At 56.8% G+C, this 26,563-nt stretch overlaps 1 protein-coding gene across 1 annotated transcript; it reads right to left on the bottom strand.

The window, feature by feature from the left end:
• Positions 1-1,150: 1,150 nt before the first annotated feature.
• On the bottom strand, positions 1,151-26,383 carry TKT (transketolase). The gene is made up of 14 exons (XM_059663285.1): positions 26,177-26,383; positions 15,862-15,979; positions 14,732-14,845; positions 13,843-13,940; positions 9,806-9,997; positions 8,736-8,854; positions 7,305-7,498; positions 6,393-6,557; positions 5,264-5,420; positions 4,999-5,129; positions 4,232-4,315; positions 4,033-4,126; positions 2,225-2,347; positions 1,151-1,414 (listed from the first exon to the last, which is right to left on the bottom strand). Exons 1-14 carry the CDS (start codon positions 26,281-26,283, stop codon positions 1,239-1,241), a joined length of 1,872 nt encoding a protein of 623 aa, XP_059519268.1. The 5' UTR covers positions 26,284-26,383; the 3' UTR covers positions 1,151-1,238.
• Between the last annotated feature and the right edge of the window lie 180 nt (positions 26,384-26,563).

Here is a 26,563-nt window from a genome sequence, read left to right as displayed (position 1 = left end):
AGAGCAGTGGTTCTCAACCTTCCTAATGCCGCGACCCTTTAATACAGTTCCTCATGTTGTGGTGACCCCCAATTTCACTGTTACAAATTGAACATAATTAAAGCATAGTGATTAATCACAAAAACAATATGTAATTATATGTGTTTTCCGATGGTCTTAGGCGACCCGTGAAAAGGTCGTTTGACCCCCCAAAGGGGTCGCGACCCACAGGTTGAGAACCGCTGGTCTAGAGTGTCAGGTGGACATGTCTCCAATGTGTCTCCTCCTCCCCAAGGGCTCTGAAGACTTCCTGGGGACCCCACCAGTGGTCAGCGGTGTCCAGCCTCTTCTCTGGCATTAGTTTGTCCGAGGCTAGTCCAACGGTCTCTGCAGTTGGCCACAACCAGAACTGACTCAGGTGAGCCCAGGTAGCAGGGCTGTGGTCACAGGAGAGGGAGCCAGCAGTGGGCAAGGGCTGGAGCTGAGGCCTGCACACTACGTGTGACATCAGAAGCTCCTGGGCCCGGGGTCCAGTGCAGAGTCCCAGGCTCTGAGAGCAAGGCCCAGGGACCTGCATTTTAACAAGGTGAGGGGGGCGGTCCACACTCAGGATTGAGGACTTCTGGTCTATGGTGCAAGGTGAGAGCTGGACCTTCTTGTTGACCTGCCACCTGCAGCTCTGAGGCCAGCCTGAGGGTCACCTTCTTCCCCAGGACGGGGCTGCCCTGTGCCCCTCTGCTTCTGAGGTTACCAGTTAAGAGGATCTGGCCAGGGGCAGGGACAATAAGCAAATGTGCTTCCCCACCCGTGGAGGCCTCTGATTGCAGGGCTGTGGGTCCTTGGGGAAGGTGGGGTGGCCCTAAGGCACCCGGACAACTCCAGGCCTGTGGCAGCGCCCAGCCTTCCTGGGGCAGGCAGCTGAGTGTGAGTGAGAGTGGTTTGGGTTGCAACCTCTGGGCCGGAAGGCCGATTGCAGTCCAGTGTCACCTGGCGGTGGTAGCAGCAGTTGTGGCGGGTGAGGCGGGTGCCAGGGGAGGTGATTGCAGAAGGCCTTGGGACACCAGGTCCTGGCTCACAGCCAAGGGTGCCAACCTCCCCCCTCTCCCTCTACCCTTCTTCCCCAGGAACAGCACTGGCTGCATCCACAAAGAAAACATTTCTGAGGCTGATGGATTTTTCACAAAAGATATATTTGCTACTCCTCTCAGTGCATCTTGAGCACCTGCCAGAATCTCTCAGGAATGTGTAGAAGCCCCCTCCTAGGCCTTGGAGACAAGGCCCTTCACAGCTTGTACAATGGCATCCTTGTCAATGCCAAACATCTTCAGCAGTTCAGCTGGCTTCCCGCTTCTTGGAACCTGGCTGACGGCCAGGCGGGTGACGGTGACGCCGGGCTCGCCCACGACTGCAGAGGACACTGCCTCACCTATGCCACCTGGGCCAAGGAAAGGGAGGGAGTCAGGGGATTCGGTCTCAGGCTGAGCAGTGGGTGGGGTCCCCTGCCCCTCTGCCAGCCTGAGTTTATTCCCTAACCCAGTGGTCGGCAAACTGCGGCTCGGCAAACCGCAGCTCTTGAGCCACATGCGACTCTTTGGCCCCTTGAGTGTGGCTCTTCTGTGCCGACTTCTGTGCATGGGCCACGAAGTTTCAATCACCCTGTATGTGCGCGCCCGCACGTGGTATTTTGTGGAAGAGCCACACTCAAGGGGCCAAAGAGCCGCATGAGGCTCAAGAGCCGCGGTTTGCCAACCACGGCCCTAACCCAACGATGACAGAGACGGCATATACACTATCCCTTCGCCCCTATAGTAGCCGTAACAGACTTTACGAATCAATCACTATATTTTCTTTTCATAAGCCCAAATGTGGCATCTGAGTCATTTTAACATCATCTGGGCAGCTGTCACCAATGGACTAGCGTCTGCCCTTGTCCCCAGAGTCCAGGCCCCTCTCCTCCCCTGTGGGGAGAAGGTGGTGTGGGTTATGGAGAACTGCTCTGTAAGGACTCATGAGACAGAAACTGTGTGGCTTTCCCAGTTTGCTTCTGCATGGTAACTACTTCCGGGACACAGACCACCTGGTTTCCACTCTTAGCAGTGAGATGGGACTCCCCACTGGCTTCCTGGGTGGCAGGACCTCCGTGGAGCGATTCCAGCAGCTGAGCTGAGAGTTCTCCCCTACGTTACCAGGAGCTAACACTCCCCCCCTGCCCCAGCGGCCCTGGCTCTCTGGCGGGGCCCCTCACCTTCGTAGTAGTGGTCCTCCACGGTGAGGATCCTGCCCTTGGTAGCCCGGGCACTGTCAAGAATGAGTTTCCGGTCCAGGGGCTTGATGGTGAAAGGGTCCAACACGCGAATGTTGATCTTCTCTGTGAGGGCAGAAGATGCAGGGACGGGCTGAGGGAAATGGGCTGGATGCTGTGGGTCTGCCCTTTGATGAGCCCTGAGAGGGGGACTGGCTGGGCTGTCCTGAGAGCTGTCCCAGCTTGCGGCCAGCCCCTGTCCTGGGGGCCAGCGGTCCTGTTCCCACTGTTCATGCTTACCACCCCCAGAGCTTGTCCCCTTCCTCTGCTGACATGTGGTGCCAACTACTCCAGCACCCTGCACCCTCCCCTCCTCCCGGGAGCCTTCCCGCTGTTCCAGGAGCAGCTGGTCCCTCTTCCCTCACGCCCAGGGCCAGAGGATCTCGGCCTTGGACGGTCAAGAACACGAGGGGCAAGTGTGGGGCCCACACAGCTTCCTTTCCTCCTCCAGACGCCCTTGCAGGTGGAGGGGAAGCCAGAGAGCTCCAGGTGTCTGATCTGAGATAAGCCACGTACTCATGGGATGTCGGGGACGGGAGCTGTGGCTGCAGGCAGGCCGCCCGGTGTCAGGTCAGGTGACGGCCAGCAGAATGACCTCAGGAGGACCAGTCCAGCTCCGCCAGGACTTCCTTACTCCCCCTGGACTTCCATCCCTGCTGGGGCCGGGCTTCCCCGGCTTCTCCAGCCCATCCTGCTCCTGCCCCGCCTTCCTCCAGCTCCTCCGAGCTCTGTACACGCAGTTCCTTCTGCCCGGGCCTCTTGGCTCCTGTTTGCTCATCAGTCCTTTGCGTATCGGAGGTCACTGCCCTACGGATGCCCATATCTGGCCTCTCCTTCATGCTCAGCATGAGATGTGACATCTACTGTGATTCTGTCGTAGGGGAGGCTAATGCCTGTCTCCCCTACGTTACCAGTAGCTAACATTTTCAAGCTCTTAATGATGATAATAATGAGAGGTTGCCCAGCTGGTGTGGCTCAGTGGTGGAGCTTAGATCTATGAACCAGAGTTAACGGTTCGGTTCCTGGTCAGGGCACATGCCCGGGTTGTGGGCTCGATACCCAGTGTGGGTTGTACAGGAGGCAGCCGTTCAATGATTCTCTCTCATCATTGATGTTTCTATCTCTCTCCCTCTCCCTTCCTCTCTGAAATCAATAAAAATATATTTTAAAAAAAATAATAAGAGGTTGCCTGGCTGGTGTGGCTAAGTGGTGGAGCACTGACCTATGAACTAGGAGGTCATAGTTTGATTCCTGGTCAGGGCTCCATCCCCAGTAGGGGGCATGCAGGAGGCAGCCGATCAATGATTCTCTCTCATCACTGATATTACTCTTTCCCTCTCCCTTCTTCTCTGAAATCAATAAAAATATAACAATAACACCAGGTTATTATTTACTGAATCCCCAAGACAGCCCCACGGGGAAGGTGACAGTATTTCAATTTCATGGATGAGAAAAGGAGGCACAATGATGCTAAATAACTTACTAACTAGTGCCCAGCTGAGTGGCAGTTCAACCCCACTGACAGGCCCCAGGGCCTCTGATCTGACTACTGTGCTGGGCACCTCGACTCCAGGGCCACAGGGCAGGACTGTGGCCACTGCAGCCCCAGAACTTAGCATCATGCCGGGCACAAAGCAGATGCTCATGGGGTAGCTATTACCACTTAATTGAATGAAATTAAGTCCTACCCCCAAGACCTAGTAATGCAGTCAGCGCCCGATATAAGACTATGTGGGTCCCTCCCTCCTCACCTTTCTTCAGCAGGTCAGCAGCAGCCAAGGCCTCGTGCAGGGTCACCCCGGCTCCGATCACAGTCACCTGGTCATCCTGGCTCTTCAGGACCACCTGGGGGTGACACGGGGCCAGTGAGGCTCGGGGACTGGTGGCCTGAGGTGGGCCCTGGCCTCGGGCTCGTTCTGCGGGGTCTCCCCGGGCACGAACCACACTGACCTTGGCTTGTCCGATTTGGAAATCCTCGTTGTTGCTATAGATGATGGCGTTCTCGGGGCGGCTGGTCCGGATGAAGCAGATGCCCTGGAATGAAGCAGTAACCGAGGATTACGGGACGCAGCCATCCCACCTCAAACAGCAGGGTTGTTCTAGAAGGCTGTCACCTCCCACCCGCAAACGTCCTCCACCCTCCACCCCCATGGAGGTGTCTGTCAGTCACCTCGTGCGACTGCTCCTCCAGGAGGAAAAGGACTCTTGCCCTCTGCAGCGTGCACCTCTCCAAACACTCTTCCCAAGGGACAGTGGCCAACGACTTTGCCAGCCCCAAGCCCCAGACGGAAAATGAGTTTTCCATCAGGCAGAGTGGCCACCCAGTGGGGCCGCTCCCCAGGATGCTTCCAGCAAGCCCGGGCCCCGGCCCTCTGGCCTAGGGCAGTGCGGCTCTTGGTCGGGACCATGTTGCTCATTATGTCTTGGTGACTCCAACTCAGGGAGGCCAGACAGGCATCACCTGCCACACTGGCAGGGCTGCCAGGATTCTCAGTGGAGAAAGAGCATGGTGATCAATTAGCAATGCCTGCCCTGTGGCAGGAAGGATGGTGAGTACTTCACTGTTCCTAGTGTAACTTCTACAAGCTACAGACACCAGGGGACGGTCAGGAGACACCACTCTGGGGCAGTAAACGACCAGCACTGTGCCCGCAGGCTGGCCTCTCCGCCCACCCCCCACCCCCTCTCAGCAGAAAACAGAACAGCATGTGACCCACCTTTGTATTGGCTGCTAGTTCCACCGCCTTCTCTGTAGACACCCCATCACTTGGGTAGAACACAGTGGACATGGGGACTGCTCGAAACATGGCCAGATCTTCCAGGGCCATCTGAGAGGGCCCGTCTTCCCCTGGGATGTGGGAAAGGACACGCTGAAGCAAGACCCTCCCCCCCCCACCATGGACCCACCTCCCCCCTGACCACCTGGCCCAGAAGTCCAGGGAGAGTCCAGGGGCTAGGCATCCTGGCCCTGGTTCAACTCACCAATGGACACGCCGCAGTGGGAGCCACAGAGGTTGATGTTGCTCTCGGAGATGGCCGCCATGCGAATCTGGTCGAAGGCCCGCGTGTAGAAGGCCGCGAAGGTGCTGCAGAAGGGGACGGTCCTGTTGCGGGTGGCACAGCCCACGGCGATGCTCACCTGGGGGCAGAGCAGGGAGAGGGTGGCTAGGGGTTCTGTCATCCTAGTGACGTAATTCTCCTCCTCTCCAAGTGAGGCCTGCACACCACGGACTCCCAAGTCTGTTTCCAAACACAACTCCTTCCACTTGAAATGACCATGTTATTTGTCTTTTCTAAACCCTCACCAAGGATATATTTTATTGACTTTAGAGAGAAGAAGTGGGAGAGAGAGAACAACATTGATGGTTGCCTCCTGTACGCACCCCCACCCACAACCTGGGTATGTGCCACAACCAGGAATCGCATCGGCAACCTTTCCATGCATTGGATGGCACTCCAACCAACCAAACCACACCAGCCAGGGCTGAAACAACCATTTCAAAAGTTCTCTCTCTACCTTGGATGTCTGAGAGCCAGTAGCCTCCAGAGGAGGAAGCTCTCGGTCCCTGAAGGCCTGCAGGCCCGGCTGGGCTGCTCGGCCAGGAGAAGCGGATGTTTTGACAAACAGGACAAAACATCCTTCCTATTTCACCACCTCCGTTCCTGATAAGGCACTGCTAACCCAACTGTGTGCACAGCAGGGGCCCAGAGCCTGTGCACAAAAGGGCTCAGCAGACGTGGCTGGTGGGCCCATCGTGTTCCAGCCCACCTTCCACTTGGAAGGCCCTCTGCCCCGAGAGCCCATCCACCCCACCTGGCTCACGTGCAGCGCCCCTGTGCACACCTGAGCCCATTCAGCTCTTCTGTGCACACTCACCCAGGACACTTACACCTGGGCGTGGCACGCCCCACAAAGTGTGGCTACTTGAAGTCAAGGTCAGTACTGAATCCCAGCTGTTCTGAGGTCTCCCTGGGTACCTAGGAGGCGCCTGGCACAGCCACCGTAGCTGCCCAAAGGGGCAGAAGGGCTCTAGCCCTGCCCTGCACCCCTCAGACCTCTCCCCCAAGGCGGTGGCTGGCCCTGCGACCACCTGCCCGCCCCAGCACCCACCATGTTCTGCTCGGCAATGTAGCACTCGATGAAGCGATCGGGGTGTTCCTTTTTGAAGAGGTCCGAGAAGGTGGAGTTCTTGGTGTCCCCATCCAGAGCGATGATGCGGTCGCTGGCGTGGCCCAGCTTGGCCAGGGCCTGCCCGTAGGCCTTGCGGGTAGCTATCTGTGGGGAGGAGAGTGGGAAGGCTGAGCCCCGCCCGGGCACCTGTGAGGTGCAGCTTAGAACCCTGCACAGCCTCTGGGGGACACTTTTTAGGGAGGAAAAGAAGAAAAATTGGGGCAGAAAAAGGAATATCAACAACACACGACCCTGTGAAGTTAACTTCTACAACGAACTTGGGAGTCCCTGCAGTCCCTTGGCCAGCCCGGCCGAGGGGTTTGTGCTGCAAAAGTTGTCCTGATAGCACCCTCCCTGCCCCCCTCTGCACATGAGAGAAACTGTGAACTTGCCCCACTCTGGGCAGGAATACACTGAGTCTGGGAGTCAGAAAGCCTGAGGCCAGCTGCACAGATGGACTCCCCCGGGGAAGCCCCAGAGCAGGGCAGGCCTCCCTAGCCTTTGCCAGGCCAGACGAAGGCCAGTCCTGAGCTCGGGCCAAGGCTGAGGGCCAGGGATGGGGGAATTCAGGAGCTGTGTGCTTTGATCCCAGTGATATCTGTAGCTTGCTGTGTGACTGTGGGCAAGTCCCTTGCCCTCTCTGAGCCTCTGCAGGTAAATGATTCCTGAGCTGGTTGTTTCCATGAAGGAACGGGCAGGAGCAACCCCGCAGGGTCCCCCTCACCCTGAAATAACCCCTCTCCTCCCTTTCCCAGTCCTCTAGAGTAGACCCATCTTGGCCCCAACCTTGGGGAGCCGGAGAACCACGGCCACCCCACCCAGCTAGTCTAGAAAAGCGAAGCCGGACTCTACCTTGTCCCCAACTTTGTAGCTGGGTGGGGTGGGCATGCGGATGTTGGTGATGTCCACCGAGGGCGCGTCCTCCTGCGGGGGAGTCGCCAGGATCTTCTTTTTGCTCTGGATCTGGCTCTGGATCTCCTGGATGACCTGGTCAGCCATGTTTTTGGGGAGGGGCTTCCCATGCCAAGACTCCTTATCTTCTACCCCTGCGGGTGCCATGCAGGAGGGCAGAGGGCCAGGTAAGACGGATACTCCCAGAGGGCCAGGAAGCTACTCCGGGGGCCTGGCCCCCCCACCCGTCCAGGGACAGTCAGGGGAGAGGGCGGAACAGTGTCATCACAGTCAAGCAGAGCACCGTGCCAGGCACCACGGGGGGCAGGACTCTACATGCCTCATCCCCACAGACCAACACCTCCTCCTCCAGCAGCTCACAGCCAGCTGGGGAGGGAGCAGGCACAGGAAGATCACTCTCCCATTCGCTTCTGTGCCACCGCCCCAGCCCGGGCCCACGGAGAGGCACGTGCTGTAGAAATCCTATTCAGTTTCTTGGCCGGGCTGGGATCCTGGCCATTAGGAGGGAGAGCTGAGGCCTAGAGCAGGGCAAGCACTGCCAGGTCCCGCGAACAGCTGTGAGCCATGGAGCAGGCCCGCCAGAACCACCAGGCGCTGTACCGTACGGGGACCTCCGAGGTCGCCTCAGCTGGGCGGAGCCACGGACTGACCCCTGAGGCAGCACTGGGCAGCCCCACGGACCCCAGGTCTCCCCTCGGAAGCAGCGAGATTTCCAGAGGAGCCACGCCCCCTAAGCGGGGGCACAGCCAGGGCACCTGCCACAGGAAGCCAGCCCAGAGCCTGCAGTTAGGCCTCCAGTGCCATACACTCCCTGTGTCCACAGTCAAGTCCCAGACCTCTTCTAGCCCCGTCTCCCCACCTGGGTGCTAGGGAGCCACATGCCAGCATCACGCTCACGCCTGGTGCAGGAACCATCTCCTAGATCCTCCAGGCTCTCCGCCCGCACAGGCCTCTGCTCAGCCCTTTTCTATGGCCGGAGGGCTGTCCCCACCCTCACCTGGGGGAACCAGGTCTTCCCAGGGCCCTCCTGGCCCATCAGCTCAGGGCAGACAGCTGGGGCTGTGGAGGGTGCTCTGAGAGTGCCAGTGAGGAGGGGAGGTGGGATGCTCTCTTTTCCCCTTACCCACAGGCCCTCCCGGTCTCTCCACTCCTTCTGCCTACACATGCCCTCAGCAAAGGCCAGCCTGGCCTGGGTTTGAATCCTAAGCTCAGCCATACTGACCACTGAGTCCCCAGCCAAGGTGCACTCACTACTGCAGCTCCCCAGACATATGATCTTAGAGGAATGCCCCCTTTCGTGGAAACCCCCACCCGCTCAGTTAGCCATAAGGCCCATTCCCAGGGGTGGCAGGGAGACTCATGCATACAAACCCGAGATCCCTCGGCCCTTGAAGGTCTTGGCAATGATGGCTGTTGGCTGGTGCTTGGCCTGGCTAAAGGCCTTGCAGAGCTCCTCCACGCTGTGTCCGTTCACGATGACGGTGTGCCAGCTGGGGACGGAGAGGGGGCAGTGAGGGGCAAGGACCAGTGCCCAGGGACCCCGAGGGACTCCTAGGGGAAGGCCTTGGGGAGCCGGGGAGTCTAAAACATTCCTGTTTTCTCTTTTCACATCCTTTCACTTCCTCTTGTTCACTTGGTACAGATTTTTCTCTAAGTCATTCAAAGCTTAGTCCAATTATTGCCTCTTTTGTTCCTCACCTATTCATTTCCTACTGAGAGCTGCTTTTGGGACGATGCACTGGGTTTGGAATCTGTTAGATTCTTGATGAATTTTTTGGCCTAATTTTCATTTGTCTGATCACTCCACAGATACTGGGTGTGGTGCTGGAACTTTTAAACGCATCCATCCGCACAGGGCCCTCAGAGCCCTGCACAGTCCCGCCCAGAGTCCTCCAGTCTCCGCAGCCAGGACTGAGTCCTGGCCCTGGGCCCTCCGAGCTCTAACTGCAGAGTGCCTTGTACTTGAGATGAGCGCCCCGCTGGCTGACACCCACTCACATGGACCTCCCTGCTTTGTAACACGTGCCTGAATTCACAAACCCTTTCTCCCCTTCCCCCAGGAGAGGGGGCTGGTCTCTTCCACAGGCTGGCTGAAGCTGGGCACAGGAGGCAGCCAGCGGACCCAGGTTCAGACCCCTTCATGCCCCTTAGCCTCACGAGCAAGCGTGGTTCACACCATGCACCCCCCACCCACCCAGGAACAAAGTGAGGATGTGTGAGACGTTACGTGCCGTCTCTGAGAGCTATTGTGCCGCACGGCCACACAGAGGAACTCACTTAAAACTGGGCCTTCGCCCACAAATCCAAGAGGTGCCCAAAGTCTGAAATTGTGTCAAAACCTGAAAAAGGGACTCATTCGCCTCCGGCCTCAGCCCCTGCACCCCAAGCTTTCAGCACCGTGGCTCCCAGGCTGGGGGTGCCCGGCCACGGCCTGTACGTACCCGAAGGCCTCGCAGCGCTTCTGGTAGACGTCCAGCTGGTGCTGCAGCGGGGCCGGCTCGCTCTGGCCCAGGCGGTTGATGTCAAGGATGGCCACGAGGTTGTCCAGCTTGTAGATGCCGGCGAAGGCCATGGCCTCCCACACGGAGCCTTCCGACAGCTCCCCGTCTCCCAGCAAGCAGTAGACACGGTAGCTGCAGACAGGTGGTAGGGATGAAGCGGGCACCTGCCCTGGGCCACCTCGCTCCAGGCCTGTCCCTCCCCAGGAGCCTGCGCTCTGGGTTAAGGAGCCCCCCCCCCCCCGTGACGTGCAATGACACCGGCAGGTGCCTGTTGCCCACGCCAAGTCCACGGGGTGAGGAAGTGGCTGTGGAGGAAGCTGTCAGGAGCTCCACAGAGTACTGGCTGCTGAGACAGAGATCCGTGAGGCAGCAGTCTGGTCGGTAAGATGCAGGGCATCGGGTTGTCAGGGCACAAGGAAAAGGAACGTCCACCGGGACCAAGGCCTCGCACGGGCAGGAGGGCCTTCCACTGCCCGCTGCAGGGGGCCCATTCCCCCCCCCCCCACACGCACCAGGAGTGCTGGGGGAGCCCGGGACTCGCTGGAGGGCCAGAGGGAAAGGGGGCCTTTCTGCTCGAAGAAGCTGGGCTAGGGGGGCGGGGGGCTGGGCGGTGTGCCAAGCCGCACCCTAGAGGGAGGCCTCAGGTAAAGAATGAGCACCAGCTCCCGAGGGGACTCATGCTGCAACATGACCTCACGTGACCTCTCCCCAAGCGTCTGAGGCTGGTTCCTGCCCAAGACAGGAGCGGCTAGGCCTGCGCTTTCTCCACCCCAGAGGCAACCAGGGTCTTTTCAAAGGCAGAGCGACATGGTCAAAAGAGCGCTGGACTGGGTGTTACCCAGCTGACCGAACCGTCCCTGGATCTGGGGAAGGGTGGGGCCAACGGGGCGAGGCTAGAGGTCGGAAGACCAGTTCAGGGATCTGACCCCTCCCTTCCCATTCCCAACATCTCCCAGATGTGAGGGAATGGCTGAGGAGCAGCAGCCACAGGCACAGAAACAGGAACCCCACACACAGGCTGGCATGTGGTATCTAGGGTTCCTAGGGGGCTCTAGCAAGGTGCTGGGCCCTATACTCACTAACCCTCCAGGGAAGGTAAATACAGTTGTTATTCCCAGAACAGACAAGGAAATAGGCTCAAATGTGAAGGGACTCGTCTAGAGGAAATGCAGTTGGGAGCAGCTACGCGGGGATTCAAACACAGGTCTGACTGTCCACTGCTTGCTGTCTAGGGAGGCAGGCACGGAGGAAGTGACTTGCCCCGTGTCCAGCTGCAAGGCCAGGGAACGAGGCTGGTTCCTGGCTGGGCTCAGAGGGGACACAGCTGCCCTGCTGCTGCAGCAGGAACCGGTCCTGGAGCCAGAGAAGGGGCGGGCACAGCCATGGCACTGTCAGCATGACTCAGCACCTCCACAGGCCAGCAGGTTAAGAAGGAGTCCCCCATATTTTTCCCTTCTGTGGCTTCCAACAGGCCAGGCCACCAGTTCCCTGGCCGGGAGCAGAAGGTCCCAGGGCCCACACTCAGGGGCTTATCTGAAGCTGCGCCCTGCGGGTCAGAAGCTCCTGGAGTCTCCAGCCGGATGGGGCGGAGCCAGAGGCCTGCAGGGACCCATTTCCCCAGAAAGAAATTCCAGGGAAGCAGGCTGGCTGCTTTCCCAACCCACACCCACTTCTAAGGAAGCCCGACTGGCCTTTGGGGCCAAGGCTCAGGTCAGGAGGGTAACCTGGGCTCCTGGGGAAAGACACTGGAGCCCCACAGAAGTCAGGCTCACCCCACGCTCTGAGTTACCACCACACAGGGAAGGGACCCTCAACAGAGGGCTGCTTGTGGCAGAGGTGTTTGCAAACCTCCCCAAATGTCCAACCAGAGGACTGTCCGAACGGGGTACAGCAGGCCCATAACACAGAACGTCAACGGCAAGCAATCACTGTGAGAAAAGGCTCACAATGTTCAGATTTTTCTAAAGAGCAGAATGTCTAGGGCTGCACATTTGCAAGTTTCTTCTCACGATAATGAGGAGGAAATACGATTCGCTGAGATTTAAATGGGGGAGAGGTTACGAATAAAGAAGCCCGGCTGGCGTGGCTCAGTGGACTGAGCGTCCACCCATGCACCACGAGGTCACCAGTTGGATTCCCGGTCGGGGCACATGCCTGGGTTGTGGGCTCAATCCCCAGTAGGGGGTGAGCAGGAGGCAGCCAATCAATGACTCTCTCTCTCTCTCTCTCTCTCTCTCTCTCCCTCTCCCTCTCTCTCTCTCCCCCTTCTCTCTCTCTCGCTCAAATCAATAAAAACATATTTTAAAAAATAGTGAAGAAAATGTCCATTTCTTTTTAATGCTTTTCTGTATTTTTCAAATGAGCATTTCAATCAAAACAAAACTATTAAAAAAGAAACGAAAGAGTCAATGTGACGCATGGTCCCTGCCGGTGGCTGGGCAACATGCTTGGAGGCCAGGTGCGCTCTATCGGGACACAGCCTCCGGGAGCCTGGCATGGCCTGATACTCCCCTCGACACCCTTATCTCTCCCACACCCCCTCCCTCCACGCACAGTCCCAGGCCCTGAGCCTTAGCCAGGCCTGCTGCTGGGAATCCAGCCGAACCCCTTCTCCCTACACCGGCTCATTCCATTACGTTAGGGCGAGGAAAAGACCCTTCACGGGGAATTACTTCAAGCAGCTTTTGGGATGAATTAACTCGCATCTCTGGTTCTGTGCCACCAAAATACTCTTAAACATACATCCCATTCCTTGTGATTTTCTTCACTTCACAGTGAATCACTTCTGGGGACTGAAGGCAGAGGCTGTGCTGCCAGGTGACACTGGCCTGGGAGGGTCTGGGACACATCACAGCCTCAGCCACTTCCTGAAGGGCAGTCTCAGGAGCCCCTTCCCTGCGCGCAGTAGGTGCTCACCGCAGCGTGGCATCCAGCCAGGCTCCCTGCAGCCTCCTGGTCCTTGGAGGGCTGCAGTCACCACCACCTCCCACTGCCAGGGGTGGGCTGTAGGGCGCTGGGGAAGCCATGGCTGCACAGCTGGGCCCTTCCTGCCACCTGCAGGCCAGGCTCCATCAGCCCCTCCTGTAGGGAGCGTCCTACCCACTGGGCTCCCTGAACCTCCTAGGCTTTGCTCGGGCCCCTCAGAACAGTCTGAGGATCTGAATATGGACTCAGGAAGCAGGGGTGCATGCCCTGGGTTTAAATCCAGCCTCCACCACACCTTACCTCAGTTTCCTCATCGGTGGGAGGACTAACTGCTCAGTCCCCACTCAGCCCGCAGGGGGGTTCTCAAAGTGAAAACCTACCAAGCTCTGAGCACTGAGTGCAAGGCCCCCGACGGAAATGATGTAGAAACCAGCTGACAAGTGATCTCCTTAAAGCCTGCAGCCAACACTTCCCCACCCCCCAATAGAGACCGGGCTGCAGGTCCTATGGGGACACGTAGACAGCCTTGTGGCTGAAATCTGCCTCCACCACCGGGCACTGAAGCAGCAAATCTCTGTGATCAGTCACCTTCTCCAGTGTTTGTGTCTTCCCTGGCTGACAGGAGGGGTCAGGGAAGCCCAGAACCCTCCAGAAGCCACCATCTTCTCCTTTCCCAACGCAAAGGCAAGCAGCAGGGCCCGAGCTTGTGGCACTCAGACCCCGAGGGTGGGGCCCACGGAGACTTCCAGGGTCCGAGAACCAGGCTTGGGGGTGACACAGGAGCTCACCAGCCAAAGCACTTTGGGCAAAGAGCACGAGGCCAGGAGCATGGACCCTGGGCTCAAATCTGGCCCCATCAGTCACTTCGAGGGACTGAGGGCGGTCCCTTCACTCCCTGGAGCCTGTTTCCTCCTCTGGTCATGGGCCAGCCTTAGGCCACACGCGTACTATTACTCAGCGCCGACTCAGGTAAGAGGGAGTGCCTGGTGCCAACAGTGAGGGCTGGACCCCTCCCAAAACTCCCGAGGGTGGGTGGGGAGCGGGAGCATTACCTGGCTTTGTCGAAGTATTTGCCCGTGTAGGCCATCCCGCAGGCAGCCCCAAGGCCCTGGCCCAGGGAGCCAGTGGCCACATCGGTGAAAGCTTGTTTCTGTCACAACAGAGAGCCACAGTCACTCACAGGGGAGAGAGGGCAGCAGCTCACCTCCCGGGATCCTGGAGAGCCTGCCCGAGCGCCACACGCCCACCCAGGCGTAGCCACGCGCCGAGGTCTGCAGAAGGCTCTGCCCCAGGGCAGCCTCCACCAACAGCAGTAAGTGGGGCTGAGGTTCATATACGGCTCTGCCACCAGGCAGTGTGACCTCAGGCCAGACTGAACCTCTTTGGCCCCAGTTCCCTCATGTGTAAAGGGAGCCCACTCGTCCAGCTCACACACAGCAGCCAGAATTCATGACAAAACTGACAGAATGCTTGGCCTTAGTGGGTGCCCAGATGGGGGTGGGGGGAGTCAGTTCCCATGGTAACCCATGAACTCCAAACACCTCCAGGGATTAGCGCCCTGAGGAGCAAACTGGGTTCCTTCCCTGGTGCACCACCAGCATCCTGCAACCCCCTCCCTGACACCGGGACCTCTTCTCCCGCGCTGTGTCTATATGGCCAGGGAGGCCCGTGGGGAAGGGAAGCTGGGCGCCTGGTGCTTCAGGAGAGTTTATCTCTGCAGTCGACGCAGAGCACCTCGAAAGGCCTCACCCTTCAGCACCAGCTTGGGGTGAATGGAGCAAGCCCCAAAAACACCCGCTTCTTTCCTTCCTCCTATCAATGCCCTTCTCTACCTTTTAATACCCCCGGTTCTTCAGTGGGCACCCCACCCCCTTCCGACATGCCTCGGGAAGCAGGAAGTGGAGCCAGAGGCCTGTGCGGCTCCTGGTGGGGTACACTTACCGGGACAGGGTGCCCGTCCAAGTCAGAGCTGATCTTCCTCAGGTTTAGCAGCTCTGCCTCGGGCAGGAAGCCGGCTTCAGCCCAGACGGCGTACAGGATGGGAGCTGCGTGACCCTGCCAGGGATGGACGATGGAGGGAGGGGTCAGGCGGCGAGCTGTGCCCACCGCACACTGAAACCTGGGCCTGGCGAGCCTGCCGGCTGGGGGATGCATTTCCAGGAAGGAACCAAGTGAAGGCCGCTTCCCCCGCTTTCATCCTCTCTCCAGCCAAGGCCGCACAGGCCCCAGGACAGGTGCAGGGAGAGCACAGCTGTGAGGCCGGCAGACGCCAACACCCCAGCAGGCAGCGCGCCGCCCTAATCCCTGGCTTCTGGCGTGTGAGCAGGCTTGGACAGACTTCTAAGCTAGGATGCCCCAAGAGACAAGAGGCCACAGAGCCGGGCCTGGGTCTTGGTGGATTCCAGGGTTTGTGGCATGGCTGCGATTCTCGTGCAGGAGGAGGGGCAGGACCAGGTGTCCCATTCCAAACCCCGCTACAGCGTACCACCACTCCCAAGGGAGCAGGCTGTGGTCCAGGGGTGCTAGCACAGCACAGAAAAACGTGTGCAAAAAGCCGCAAGCCCTGGCCGGTTTGGCTCAGTGGAGAGAGCATCAGCCTGCGAATGAAGGGTCCCGGGTTCGATTCCGGTCAAAGGCACGTGCCCAGGTTGCGGGCTCGATTCCCAGTTGAGGGTGTGCAGGAAGGAGGCAGCCAGTCAATGATTCTCTCTCATCATTGATGTTTCTATCTCTCCCTCTCTCTTCCTCTCTGAAAGCAATAAAAATATATTAAAAAAAAAAAAATAAGCCACAAGGCTGCACCCAGACCTGGACTCAAGGCCTGCCTGTGGCAAACGGGCACAGCACCCGGCAGACCACTTCCACGGTCCCCTATGAATTCAGTCACTTATTCCATAACTTGGGTTAAGTTACCAGCTGGGCCTGCTGTGTGGAAATGGAGCCTGAGGGGAGAGGGTGGGCCAGGGCTGGGCTGAGGGGGTGGAGGGTCCCCTCTGAGATGGCTCACTGCCAGCACCTTCTCAGGGCCCACGACACCCACCCCCGGAGAAAGGCGCGGGCTGGGCGCCTACCTTGGAGAGCACGAAGCGGTCGTTGTGAGCGTTCCGGGGGTCCTGGGACTTGTAGCGCATCGTGTGGAAAAAGAGGACAGACATGATCTCCGCGGCGCTGCAGCATGACGTGGGGTGGCTGTGACCCAGGAAAGAGACGGACACGTGCATTATGGCCCTGGACCCCTGACCTACAGGGCTCACCCATGTTAGAGGCCTGGGGGTGCAAGTCCCAAGGAGTCACTGAGAGCCACATGCCCCTGCTCCCTGGAGGGTGACACAGGGTCTCAAGGAGGCCGCTGCTGGCCGCCTGGGGTCGCACCCTCCCAGGGACAACAGTTCACGCCTGGGGCTAGACTAGAGTAAGAAAGGAGGACCCAGGGGACTGGGCAGGCTGGTACAGACCCAGTGTAAGGCAGAGGTGTGGCCGGTGCCGGGGGAGCCCCGTTCTGGCCTTTGGCTCCTAGCGGAGTTAGGGCTCAGCAGCTGAGGAACGGTGCTCCCTCTGTGACTAACCGGTGAGCTACATCCCAGTGGGACTGCCCATCACTCTGCCCTCCCAAGGCCAGGGGTGCTGGTCCTGAGGCCACAGGCAAGGGGTAAGGCACGGAGGCTCATGGAATTACCACAAACCTCCCAGCAGCCTCACGGGGCTGGCGGTCTGACAACTCGGGCTCTAGGCTCTCCCATAGCATCCTCCGGCTACTTGGCAGCTTTTTAATGGCATTCTGAGGGCTGGGGTAGCCATTAGGAACCATGCTTCAGTGCAGAACTTAAAAGGCAAAACACACGGTCTCATCTCCCAAAGCTACAATCACACAGATATAAAAATCCCTTCTGCCTGTGACAAGAGCTGAGGCGGGGCTGCCCTTCCAGCCCTGGAGTGGTGGGGCCAGGGGGCCCCCCTCGCGTCCTATTAATCGCACAGCTATCTGAGTGGCTACTGAGCAAAGGAATGAACAATATGAAGGATGTGCCAGCATGACATCCCAGGGATGAGGCATGTGCAGGTTCAGGTCTCTCAGGACCCACGTGACTACTCTAGTCCCTGCCCCCAGGAATGGGGCCAGAGGTCGGGGTTCCTGCTGGGACATGGTGATCCCCGGCTAATGCTGCCTGAAGCCCTCCTGCCCACAGTTTCATCGAGGGAACGTGCCCCCACATCACTCCACCATGCAGCTCAACGAGGTCCTCACGTTAAAACACGTCCAATGCCGAACCCAAGGGCACATGCAACATCTGGAGCTCACAAATGCCTCCCTCCCTGCTCCCCTGCCAGTCGCCCCCCGCCCCCGCCCTGCACCGGGTTAGGGGTGAGTGTCGCTCCCAGCGCAGACACATTAGTAGAGAAATCCAGAACTGTCCATGCTGGTTTAGTACCCACACTCCCAGCACACAATCGTCTCATACTTAACCATTTCTACGAGCTCCTTGGTCATGGGGAAAAGACACTAGACCTGAAAGAGGGAGGTGAGGAATGTAAACAAGAAACTTCTCTGCCTGGCAGGGACCCAAACGCCGCGTCCCCCGAGCCAAACTCCCGCCGGAGGACATCACGGTCAACACCGGTCAGCCCGCCCTCCCGCCCTTCCTGCCTCCAAGAGCAGCCCTGCCCCTGAGGAATCCCGTTTCACAAGCCTTGACCCCGTTACGAGAGCAGTGGGGGAAGGATGTGGGCAGACAGTGGGCCACACTGCTCCGAGGAGAAGGAAAGGCAGGTGAGCGGCTCTGCCTGCCCTGTCCACACGGTGCTCCCGGGTGACGTCCGCACCGCTGTCAGAGGTAAACGGCGAGATACAGGCACACTCTGCACGTGGCGAGAGCGAGCTGCAGTATTTTATCCCTTCTGCAGCCTGCATCTGGCCACACTGCTTCACACCCACCACATGCAAACACACAGGATAAAGGATCTTAGGGGCCAGGTGTCCGCCTCGCTCTTTCAGGGACCTTCCGCTGCCAAGTGTCCCAGTGCAGGTCTGAGCTGTGTGACCTGAGCACGTGCTTCACCTCCCCAAGGCTCAGCCTCCTCACTTGTAAATGGAGCAGCGATGTGTGTGTGTGTGTGTGTGTGTGTGTGTGTGTGTGTGTTGGGGGAGGGGGGGGCGCACGTCTAGGAGTCCCAGTAAGAATGCATTTGAAATGCCCAGGTTCACCAGCCTCCACCATCGGCGGCAGGACCAGATGCCAAACCTCTCAGAGCCTCCTCATCTGCAGGCTGGGACTGTGACACCCTCACCCCCACCCCCACCCCCACCACAGGACAGGCAGGAGGGAGGAAATGAGCCAAGGATTGAGACAGGGCTCTATAAACTGTAAAGTGTTGAGCACACAGGAAATGCAGTTTTTTTTTTTAAGTATAACATGCTATTCAATTCAATTGAACAAATACTAGCTATGTGAAATGCATTGCTGCATATACAAAACTGACTAAATGTAGTGCCAATATCTGGAAAACTCACATACAATATAATTCTAATGTAGCCCAGACAACAAAAAGCTCTAAAGTAGGTATAAGAATATAATAGAAAAGAGAAATTAAATCTGACCAAGGACAAAAGGGAACTTGTAAGTGTATTATAGAAATAAAAAAATAGTATAACAGTTACTTTACACTCAACCTGACAATGTATTGAGTCTGCAGCCTCAGGGCCTGGAGGCACCATTCCATAGTGCCATGTATGCCACACCCATGGACACACACAGGCTGCATACAAGTGGGGGTGGAGTCAGGGCGGGGGCACTGCAGGGTACTTTACCCAAGACACATGGGAGTTACAAGTGTGTTCAAAACCCCTGCCTTGGCCTGAACAATCCACTTACAGTGCCAGCTAGTTCAGTCTCTGAGGGTGATGCTGAGCTTAGAGCTGGGCCTAAATAAATTACATTTCTCAAAGACACCCCCACTGGGGAGAGGGCACACATCCTTCCAGATGTTCCCTAGCCAAGGGAGTGTCTCTCATCTCATTAGCACTCACTCTGCCTGCTCACAGGTGTCCCTGCAGGAAAAGTGGAGAGAAAATCCCTCACCCCTCTGCTGGGCTCCATTCTCAAGATATAAGAGCTGTCAGCCTCCACTAACAAATTAACAAATGGAGGCTGACAGCTCCCACCACACACTCTGCTGAGTCACAGGGACTCATCACATGGCTTCTCGGCAAACGAACGAACCAGGAAGGCCATGCACCTCCAACAGCCCCAGTGAGGTCACCCTCCACGCTTACAAATAAAGGAGAAAAAAACCTGTTATGTAGAAGAAATAAGTACCTTAAGGAGAAAGTAAATAAAAAACAGAAGAGCGGAAAACCATTAGCTAAGATCCAACTCAAAAAGTTAGAAAAATAAAGTGGGCTCAAAGACAGTAGAAAGAAGATAAGGAACAGAAATATAGGGAGTGAATATACAATTAAAAAAAAAAAAAATCAGCCCTGACCGGTTTTGCTCAGTGGATAGAGCGTCAGCCTGCGGACTGAAGGGTCCCAGGTTCGATTCCAGTCAAGGGCATGTACCTGGGTTGTGGGCACATCCCCGGTGGGAGATGTGCAGGAGGCAGCTGATCGATGTTTCTCTCTCATCGATGTTTCTAACTCTCTATCTCTCTCCCTTCCTCTCTGTAAAAAAATCAATAAAATATATTTAAAAAAAAAAAAAGCCACAGATGCACATTCCCTAAGGCCCAGCAACTCAGCTCTTAGAATGTGCGTCACACAGCTATGAGACACACACTGGAAGGTCCCTGCATGGTGTGTGACGGCCAGACCTGGAAACCACCACTGTCCATCAACAGAATAGATACTCACAATATCTTCAACAGTAAGTACTAGGCAGCAGTGGGAATAGCGAACTACACAGCCCCAACATCAACACTATCTCACCAATACATGTGAACAACGTGCACTGAACAAGGATCTGTGTAGCAGAAAAGACCACTGTTGACCAATACGTACAGATGTTACAAAAAAGGAAAACAAAGGACTGATAATGCAACATTCAGGGTGTAATTCGTTCTGGGGGAGGAGGGTGCCCGCCCAGGAGTTCCTCAAGTACTGTAACGTCCTAGTTCTTTCTCTTTTTTAATCCTTTTTCTTTTTTAAACATATGAATATGTTTTTATTGATTTTCAGATAGAGAGAAAGAAAGAGAACCATCCATCAGTTGCCTCCTGTATGCGCCCCAACCGGGGATCAAACTGCACTTTTTTGGTATGTGGGTTGATGCTCCAGCCAACTGAGCCACCCGGCCAGGGCTGTAACGTGCTAGTTCCTTTTTTTTTTTTTTTTTTAATATATTTTATTGATTTTTTACAGAGAGGAAGGGAGAGAGCTAGAGAGCTAGAAACATCGATGAGAGAGAAACATCGATCAGCTGCCTCCTGCACATCTCCCACCGGGGATGTGCCCACAACCCAGGCACATGCCCCTGACCGGAATCGAACCTGGGACCCTTCAGTCCGCAAGCCGACGCTCTATCCACTGAGCCAAACCGGTTTTGGCACGTGCTAGTTCTTAAGCCTGGTGGTAGATACATACAGGTACATTACTCGTAATACATGTACAGTATTTATATTTGTATGCATATATTGATTAAACACACTCACTCAGGCTAGAGTCCCAGGATGCCAGGGAGGGAGTGAACCTCAGAAGCAGTCCTTGGGCTTTGAAATGCCCTGACTCCTGCTTAGAAAAACTCCGCCTCCAATACCTCAGAAGGTTTCTTCAGAGCTCTGCCCCATGCCATCTCCTCCAAGAAGCCCTCCTGGACCACACTTCCACACTTGCCACCACCTGACCTTATGTGGCTACTTATTGTCTGTCTATCCTACTGCAACTCAAGCTCCAAGAGGGCAGGAGGGCCTTTGAGCCTTTTCACTGCTGTCTCCCTGGGCCTTAACAGCACCTGCACCAAGTGCACAAACGAATGGATGATGTATCCCGGCTCCAAGACTCTAGGGACGTGGCCTCTAGAAGCCTCGGTTTCCCCACTGTAAAATGGAGATCTTAATAGAATCTGCCTGGAGGAGGTCGTGTGGGTAAAGAGCCCGGCACAGTGCCCAGGCAAATAGCAATTGCTCAGTCAATATTAGCTCTTCACATACCAGAGATGTGGTCTAACCTACTCATTCTGAGGATGGGCCCTGCAAGGTCCACGGAGGGGAAGTGACGTGCCCAAGGTCACACAGTCTGCCCGCAGAAGAGCTAGGACAAGAGCGAAACGAGGAACTGAGGAAGGGATAAGCAGAATGTGGTCCATCCACACGGTGGAATAGCTGGCAGTCAAGAGAAATGAAGTACAGATTCATGCTACGGCCTGTGTGACTGTCCAAACCTCATGCTAAACGGAAGAAGCCAGGTCCCCGAGACCACATTCTGCCTGCCCGCATTTACACGAAATGCCCAGAAGAGTTCCATTTATAGAGACAGAAAGAGGATGAGTGGTTGCCTGGGGGCTGGGATTGAAGGTGGGGATGAGGAGTGACAACACATGAGCACACAGGGATCTTTGAGGTATAAAGTGCCCTAAATTAGACGTAGTAAATTCTCTCAAACTTACTGTAAAAATCGCTGCTCACTTACTAAAGCCACTGAGCTGTAAACTTAAAATGCTATGATTTGCACATTAGACCTTAATAGAGCTGTTAAAGATTTGTTTTTAAAAAGAAGAAAAAGCCGAAACCGGTTTGGCTCAGTGGATAGAGCGTCGGCCTGCGGACTAAAAGGTCCCAGGTTCGATTCCGGTCAAGGGCATGTACCTGGGTTGCGGGCACATCCCCAGTGGGAGATGTGCAGGAGGCAGCTGATCGATGTCTCTCTCTCATCGATGTTTCTAACTCTCTATCTCTCTCCCTTCCTCTCTGTAAAAAATCAATAAAATATATTAAAAAAAAAATAAAATAAAAATAAAAAGAAGAAAAAGGTGCTGAGAGCCCAGCTGTGCAGCCTTTAGAGCAGTGGTTCTCAACCTTCTGGCCCTTTAAATACAGTTCCTCATGTTGTGACCCAACCATAAAATTGTTTTCGTTGCTACTTCATAACTGTAATGTTGCTACTGTTATGAATCGTAATGTAAATATCTGATATGCAGGATGGTCTTAGGCGAACCCTGTGAAAGGGTCGTTCGACCGCCAAAGGGGTCGCGATCCACAGGTTGAGAACCGCTGCTTTAGAGGTTACATCCAGCCCATGAGTGCCACTGACTCGTGAGCAGGAAGCCTCAACAGTGTGAGCCAGGTCGCCCCGACTCCCGCCCGTCCACCCCTCTGAGTGGACTCCGCCTCACGACTCAGGGTAAGAGCAGAGACTGCCTAAGGGCACGGCTCTGGTCTGTGACAATGGGGAGCCCCGGATTTGTGGGAGCAGGCTCTAGGGGCAACAGGCCTGCCTAAAGCAGCAGAGTCTAGGGGTCAGAGCTGTGACAGGGCCGCAGTGAGGTCAGCTCATGAGAACGTCTCAGCCAGACCCTAACCCGGGGATGGCACCTAGTTTTCAGCTCCAGGAAACACTGGCCATCAGCCCTGCTGAGTTAGAGCCACCCGAGCAGAGGACCGAGTCCCCACAGGGCAGCCAGGTGTCTTCACACCAGTTGGGAAACGCTGCTGCTGGAGCAATCTCAACGGGCGTCACTCTTGCCTCATTCCGGATGGGGGCAAGGCAGCCAGAAGGGAGAAGCAGCTCCCCCCGCCCGCCCCCCCACCACCCCCGACTTCGCATGGTTTTCTGCCCAGAGACCTGAAGGGGCCTGGGCCATGAAGGGGCGCTCTGTGCACTCGGCCAAAGCATCCCTATAAGCCAGAGCTAAGTACAGGGATGTACTTCCAGCCACTTCAAAGTCACATGGGTCATCGAGATGCGAAACCTACAGCCTGGCAGGCGTGGCTCGGTGGCATCAACCTATGAACCAGGTCACGGTTCGATTCCTGGTCAGGGCACATACCCGGGTTGGGAGCTCGATCCCCAGTGTGGGGCGTGCAGGAGGCAGCCGATCAACGATTCTTTCTCATCAATGATGTTTTTCTCTCTCTCTCTCCCTCTCCCTTTCTCTCTGAAATAAATAAAAATATTTTTTTTAAAAAAAGTGAAACCTACAACAGCAGGGGGTAGGACCCCAAGCTTGCTCACTCTGCTCCCCCTGTCGCGCTCCCGACGGACCCAGTTTGAAAACCACCTATCTGTGAACTTCTCTTAAAGGTGGGGAAATCAAGGCCCTGGATGGGAAGGTCCTTCCTGACAAGGGCATAGCCCCTCGGGATGGGGCTGGAGCCGGGGTTAGATAGATGCCTGCCTCCGAGTCCACCAGACATCAGCTCCCAAGTACCCTCCCACACGCTGTGGGTCAGAGCCCTGGGGACACGTTAAAAGCACAGCCCGCACCTTCCCGATTCAGGACCGCTTCTGTCCTCGGGTGACACTCAGCCCTATTGGGACAATGCCACAGTCTAGCCCTGGTCAGTGAGAACTACAAAAAACTACAAAATCATTACCACCAGCCCCAGCAGCCAGGGCCCTTCTGATAAAGCCAGTGGGTTTCATTTTTTTAAACCCTGATGAGCTGGACCCTTGCCACGGTTCCCTCAGCACGTGGAGGAAGATGACCCCGGAGGAGCTTGGGCCACTGTGGGTGCTGCCTGCACAAAGAGCCCTCTGTCCCTCAGCTCCCCTGACACAGAAGCCAGTGTCCTCGCTCCCTGGGCCCTGGTGAGGTCCACTGACCAGGGCCAGTGATGGCACAGGAATGGGAAAGCTACTGAGAAATCAGGACCTCACCGAATTCTGAACCTACAGCCTGCGTGGGTCCTCACTGGTAGGTAGAATGTTTGAGTCCAGCCTGTGTGGGTGGCCCTGAAAGACTCGACCAGTCCCCGGGAAAAGGGGCACCCTGACAGGGAGATCAGGTTCCTTTGAGGGCCGCCCACACGGGGCCAAGGCCGCAGGACTGAGCCTTCCCTGGATGGAACTCACTCCCTGCGGTGAGTTATTAGTGAGCCCCCAAACACACACTCCTCTGATCTCCAGCCTCCCAGAACTATTTTTGTGCACACACACATAGCTCTTGTTAAACACCTTTCAAAATCTGTGACAGGGGTTGCACAGCAATGTTACTTCCGTCTTCAAAATACGTTTTCTCTAAGTATTTCCTCCTTGCAATTTTACCACACTCGCAAACATGAAGAAATCAGTCTTTTGTACTTTTTTTTCCCTTTTTGCATAGGGACATTTTGAGTTAAGTGAGTTCCTCCCTAAGACTACAATATAAACCTGGGTGTAAAGTCTCAGTTGCTACATAGTATCTCACACCCCCCCACCCCCCCCCCCAAATCAAGAGTTTAATTCCCTAACAAAGACCCAGGAGGCCCACTCTACAGCCGCTCTCTCTGGAAGCCCCATAGTTGTAAACGTTTCATTTCCCAAAGTGCCTTCAAACTGATATCTACCACCAATCCACCTGATCTTCCCATTTCCAGTTTCTCTCCGTTCTCCCGCCCGCCTAAAAAGTCATCCTGATCATGCAAGCCCCCCACCGGGCAGCATGGAACAGCTACCAATGACCAGCTTAGGCACCTCAGTTAATATACTAGCCAGTTTCCTCTTCTACAAAATCTGTAATAGCATCTATCTCACAGGATCATTCTCAGAATGTACGACAATATTAGCCATAAAGAACGCTCTGTCACAGCAGAGACACCAGTTTGGCTCAGGAATCCTGTAATTGTCTGCAGGTCTCTCATCTGGCCATGTAAGATGCTCAAAGTGTAACACTATTTAGATGGTAACTGCTATGTCTCTCCAGCTAGACCCCCAGGAGCCTGGCTAGACAGCTCCTAGCACACAGTAGGGCTTAACAAGGCCCTGCAGGTCAAATCACTCCCTGAAATGGTCAAGGGAAGGGATCCGTAGTCCCCAGGAAGCAACACAGTGTGCAGACCTACTGTGTTCCAGGCTGGGGAAGGGGGCATGGAGACTAAGCTGGGTCCCTGCCTAGGCAGGCATTTCCACACAATGGGTAGGACCCATATAAACCCAAAGCAGATAATAGGTCCAAAGTGTGCATGGGGGTGGGGTGGAAGGAAAGCACCTGCCAAGAGAGGTCTAATCCCTCTGAGAACTGGGTGTCTTAAAGGCACATACTCACCCTTAAGGTTAAAAAAAAAAAAAAAAAAAAAAGGTGTACTTATTAATAATGTGTCCTGTATAAAATTGGCCAGAAGCTAGAATCTTGTCCATGTTCTAAGCACACAGCTTGGTTGGGATGGCTCTTGGCAATCACCTCCACCCAGCCCCCAAATCCATTTCATGAACCCAGCACATTGCTGCCTCTGCAACCTCACACCAGGCCCCCAGGGAGCGGCTGGAATCCTTGAAACCGCCCAGTGTGTAGGAGCTACTATTGTCCCCATTTCAGAGTAGGAGACACTGCCCCACTGAATGCCTCCAGCTGTACAGCGGCCCCGTTATTATCGCTGTCCCTGCTACTAGCCACTTACCTTGGAGGATTCTTGGGATCAACAGTCTTTCTCCGCCTCCAGGCCTGGCCCCACTCCTGGCTGCTGGCCAAGGGTCTAGGCCTGTTCTCTTAGCCTTGAAAGTCTCTCTTCCCCAACCCTTACCCCCACCTCCCGCCGAGTCCGACCCAAGACCTCACAATGGGTGCCAGGGTTCTGCATCCACGTGGCCGCATTCCTCCCCATTCCCCCTCTCCCCACCCCCCCATCCCACTCGCCAGCCCCGGGTCCCAGCAGTCCCCTGCTGCAAAGTCGGACCCTAAACCTAGGTGGCAGGAATGGGAGGTGGCGACGGGAAGGGACAGTGTGAGGTGGAGAGCAGGCCAGGCCCAAGGATCCCTGCAATATACTCTCAAGTTGGGCAGGTCGGGTTCAAATTCCAGCGCTCGCCGTGTGTGACCTTGGGCAACTGACTTAACTCCGGGCCTCGGTTTCCCCACTCAGGGTGTGGAATGGGTCCCGAGGGCCGCGCGTGCAGGGCGCACGGCACATGGTCTGGTTCTCCGCGACAGCGCAGTAATGGTGGCCTCGCCGGCGGAGCCGCAAAAGGGTCGCGTCCCCGGCGCCGGAGCGCAGCCGGGTAGCCGGAGTCCTGCCGGGCAAGAGCCGACCAGAGGCGCATGGGGAGCCGAGGCCCACAGGGCGGAAGCCAGGCCGACGGCGCGGCGAGCAGAAGGGGGCCTCCGGCCCGGCCGCGGCGCACCGAGCGCGGCGCGCGTCTCCACCACCTGACCTGGCCCTGCCGCCCCCCTCGCGGTGGCTTCGTGCACGGAGCCCGCGTGCCCGTGGCGACCGCGACCGCAGAGAGCCGCTCCCCCAGCCCGGCCCGAGCCCCGCGCTCACCCCGAGCCGGCCGCCGTGGTCGCCTGGATAGAGCTGATGCGCAGGCGGTTGGCCGTGTCCTTCAGGGCCTGCAGCTTCTGCTGGTCAGGCTTGTGGTACCCGTCCATGGCGCGGCCGGCGAGCTGGAGGCTGGAGGACGGAAGACGCGAGGCTGCACGACGATCCGGCAAACAGGCAGCGGCCGAGGCCGGGCGCCGCGCGGGGGCGCGTTAAGACTCCGGGCCCGCCCTGGGGGGCGGGGCGCCGGCATCACCCCAGGCCGCCGCGCGCCCGAAGCCCCGCCCGGCCCGCCGCCCCGCCCCCGGGAGCGGCCCGCGCTTCAGCCCTCGGGCTCCGATCAGGTATCAGAAGCCCTGGTTAGTGGGTGCACCTGGAGACCCAGCCGGA

This window comes from Myotis daubentonii, chromosome 14 (assembly GCF_963259705.1).
Source record: "Myotis daubentonii chromosome 14, mMyoDau2.1, whole genome shotgun sequence".
Classification (NCBI taxonomy): Eukaryota; Metazoa; Chordata; class Mammalia; order Chiroptera; family Vespertilionidae; genus Myotis; species Myotis daubentonii.
The sequence above is the reverse complement of the archived record's forward strand: the minus strand, read 5'-3'. Positions and strand labels throughout refer to the sequence as shown.

Bases quoted from the DNA above. Each gene is read 5' to 3' on its own strand.
- TKT (XM_059663285.1), bottom strand. From the start codon at position 26,283: ATGGACGGGTACCACAAGCCTGACCAGCAGAAGCTGCAGGCCCTGAAG. The intron at 9,998-13,842 runs GTAATGCTCCCG...ACCTGTCTGCAG, and splicing joins AAATACTTCGACAAAGCCAG to CTACCGTGTCTACTGCTTGC. The intron at 2,348-4,032 runs GTGAGGAGGGAG...CTGCCCTCACAG, and splicing joins TGCTGACCTGCTGAAGAAAG to AGAAGATCAACATTCGCGTG.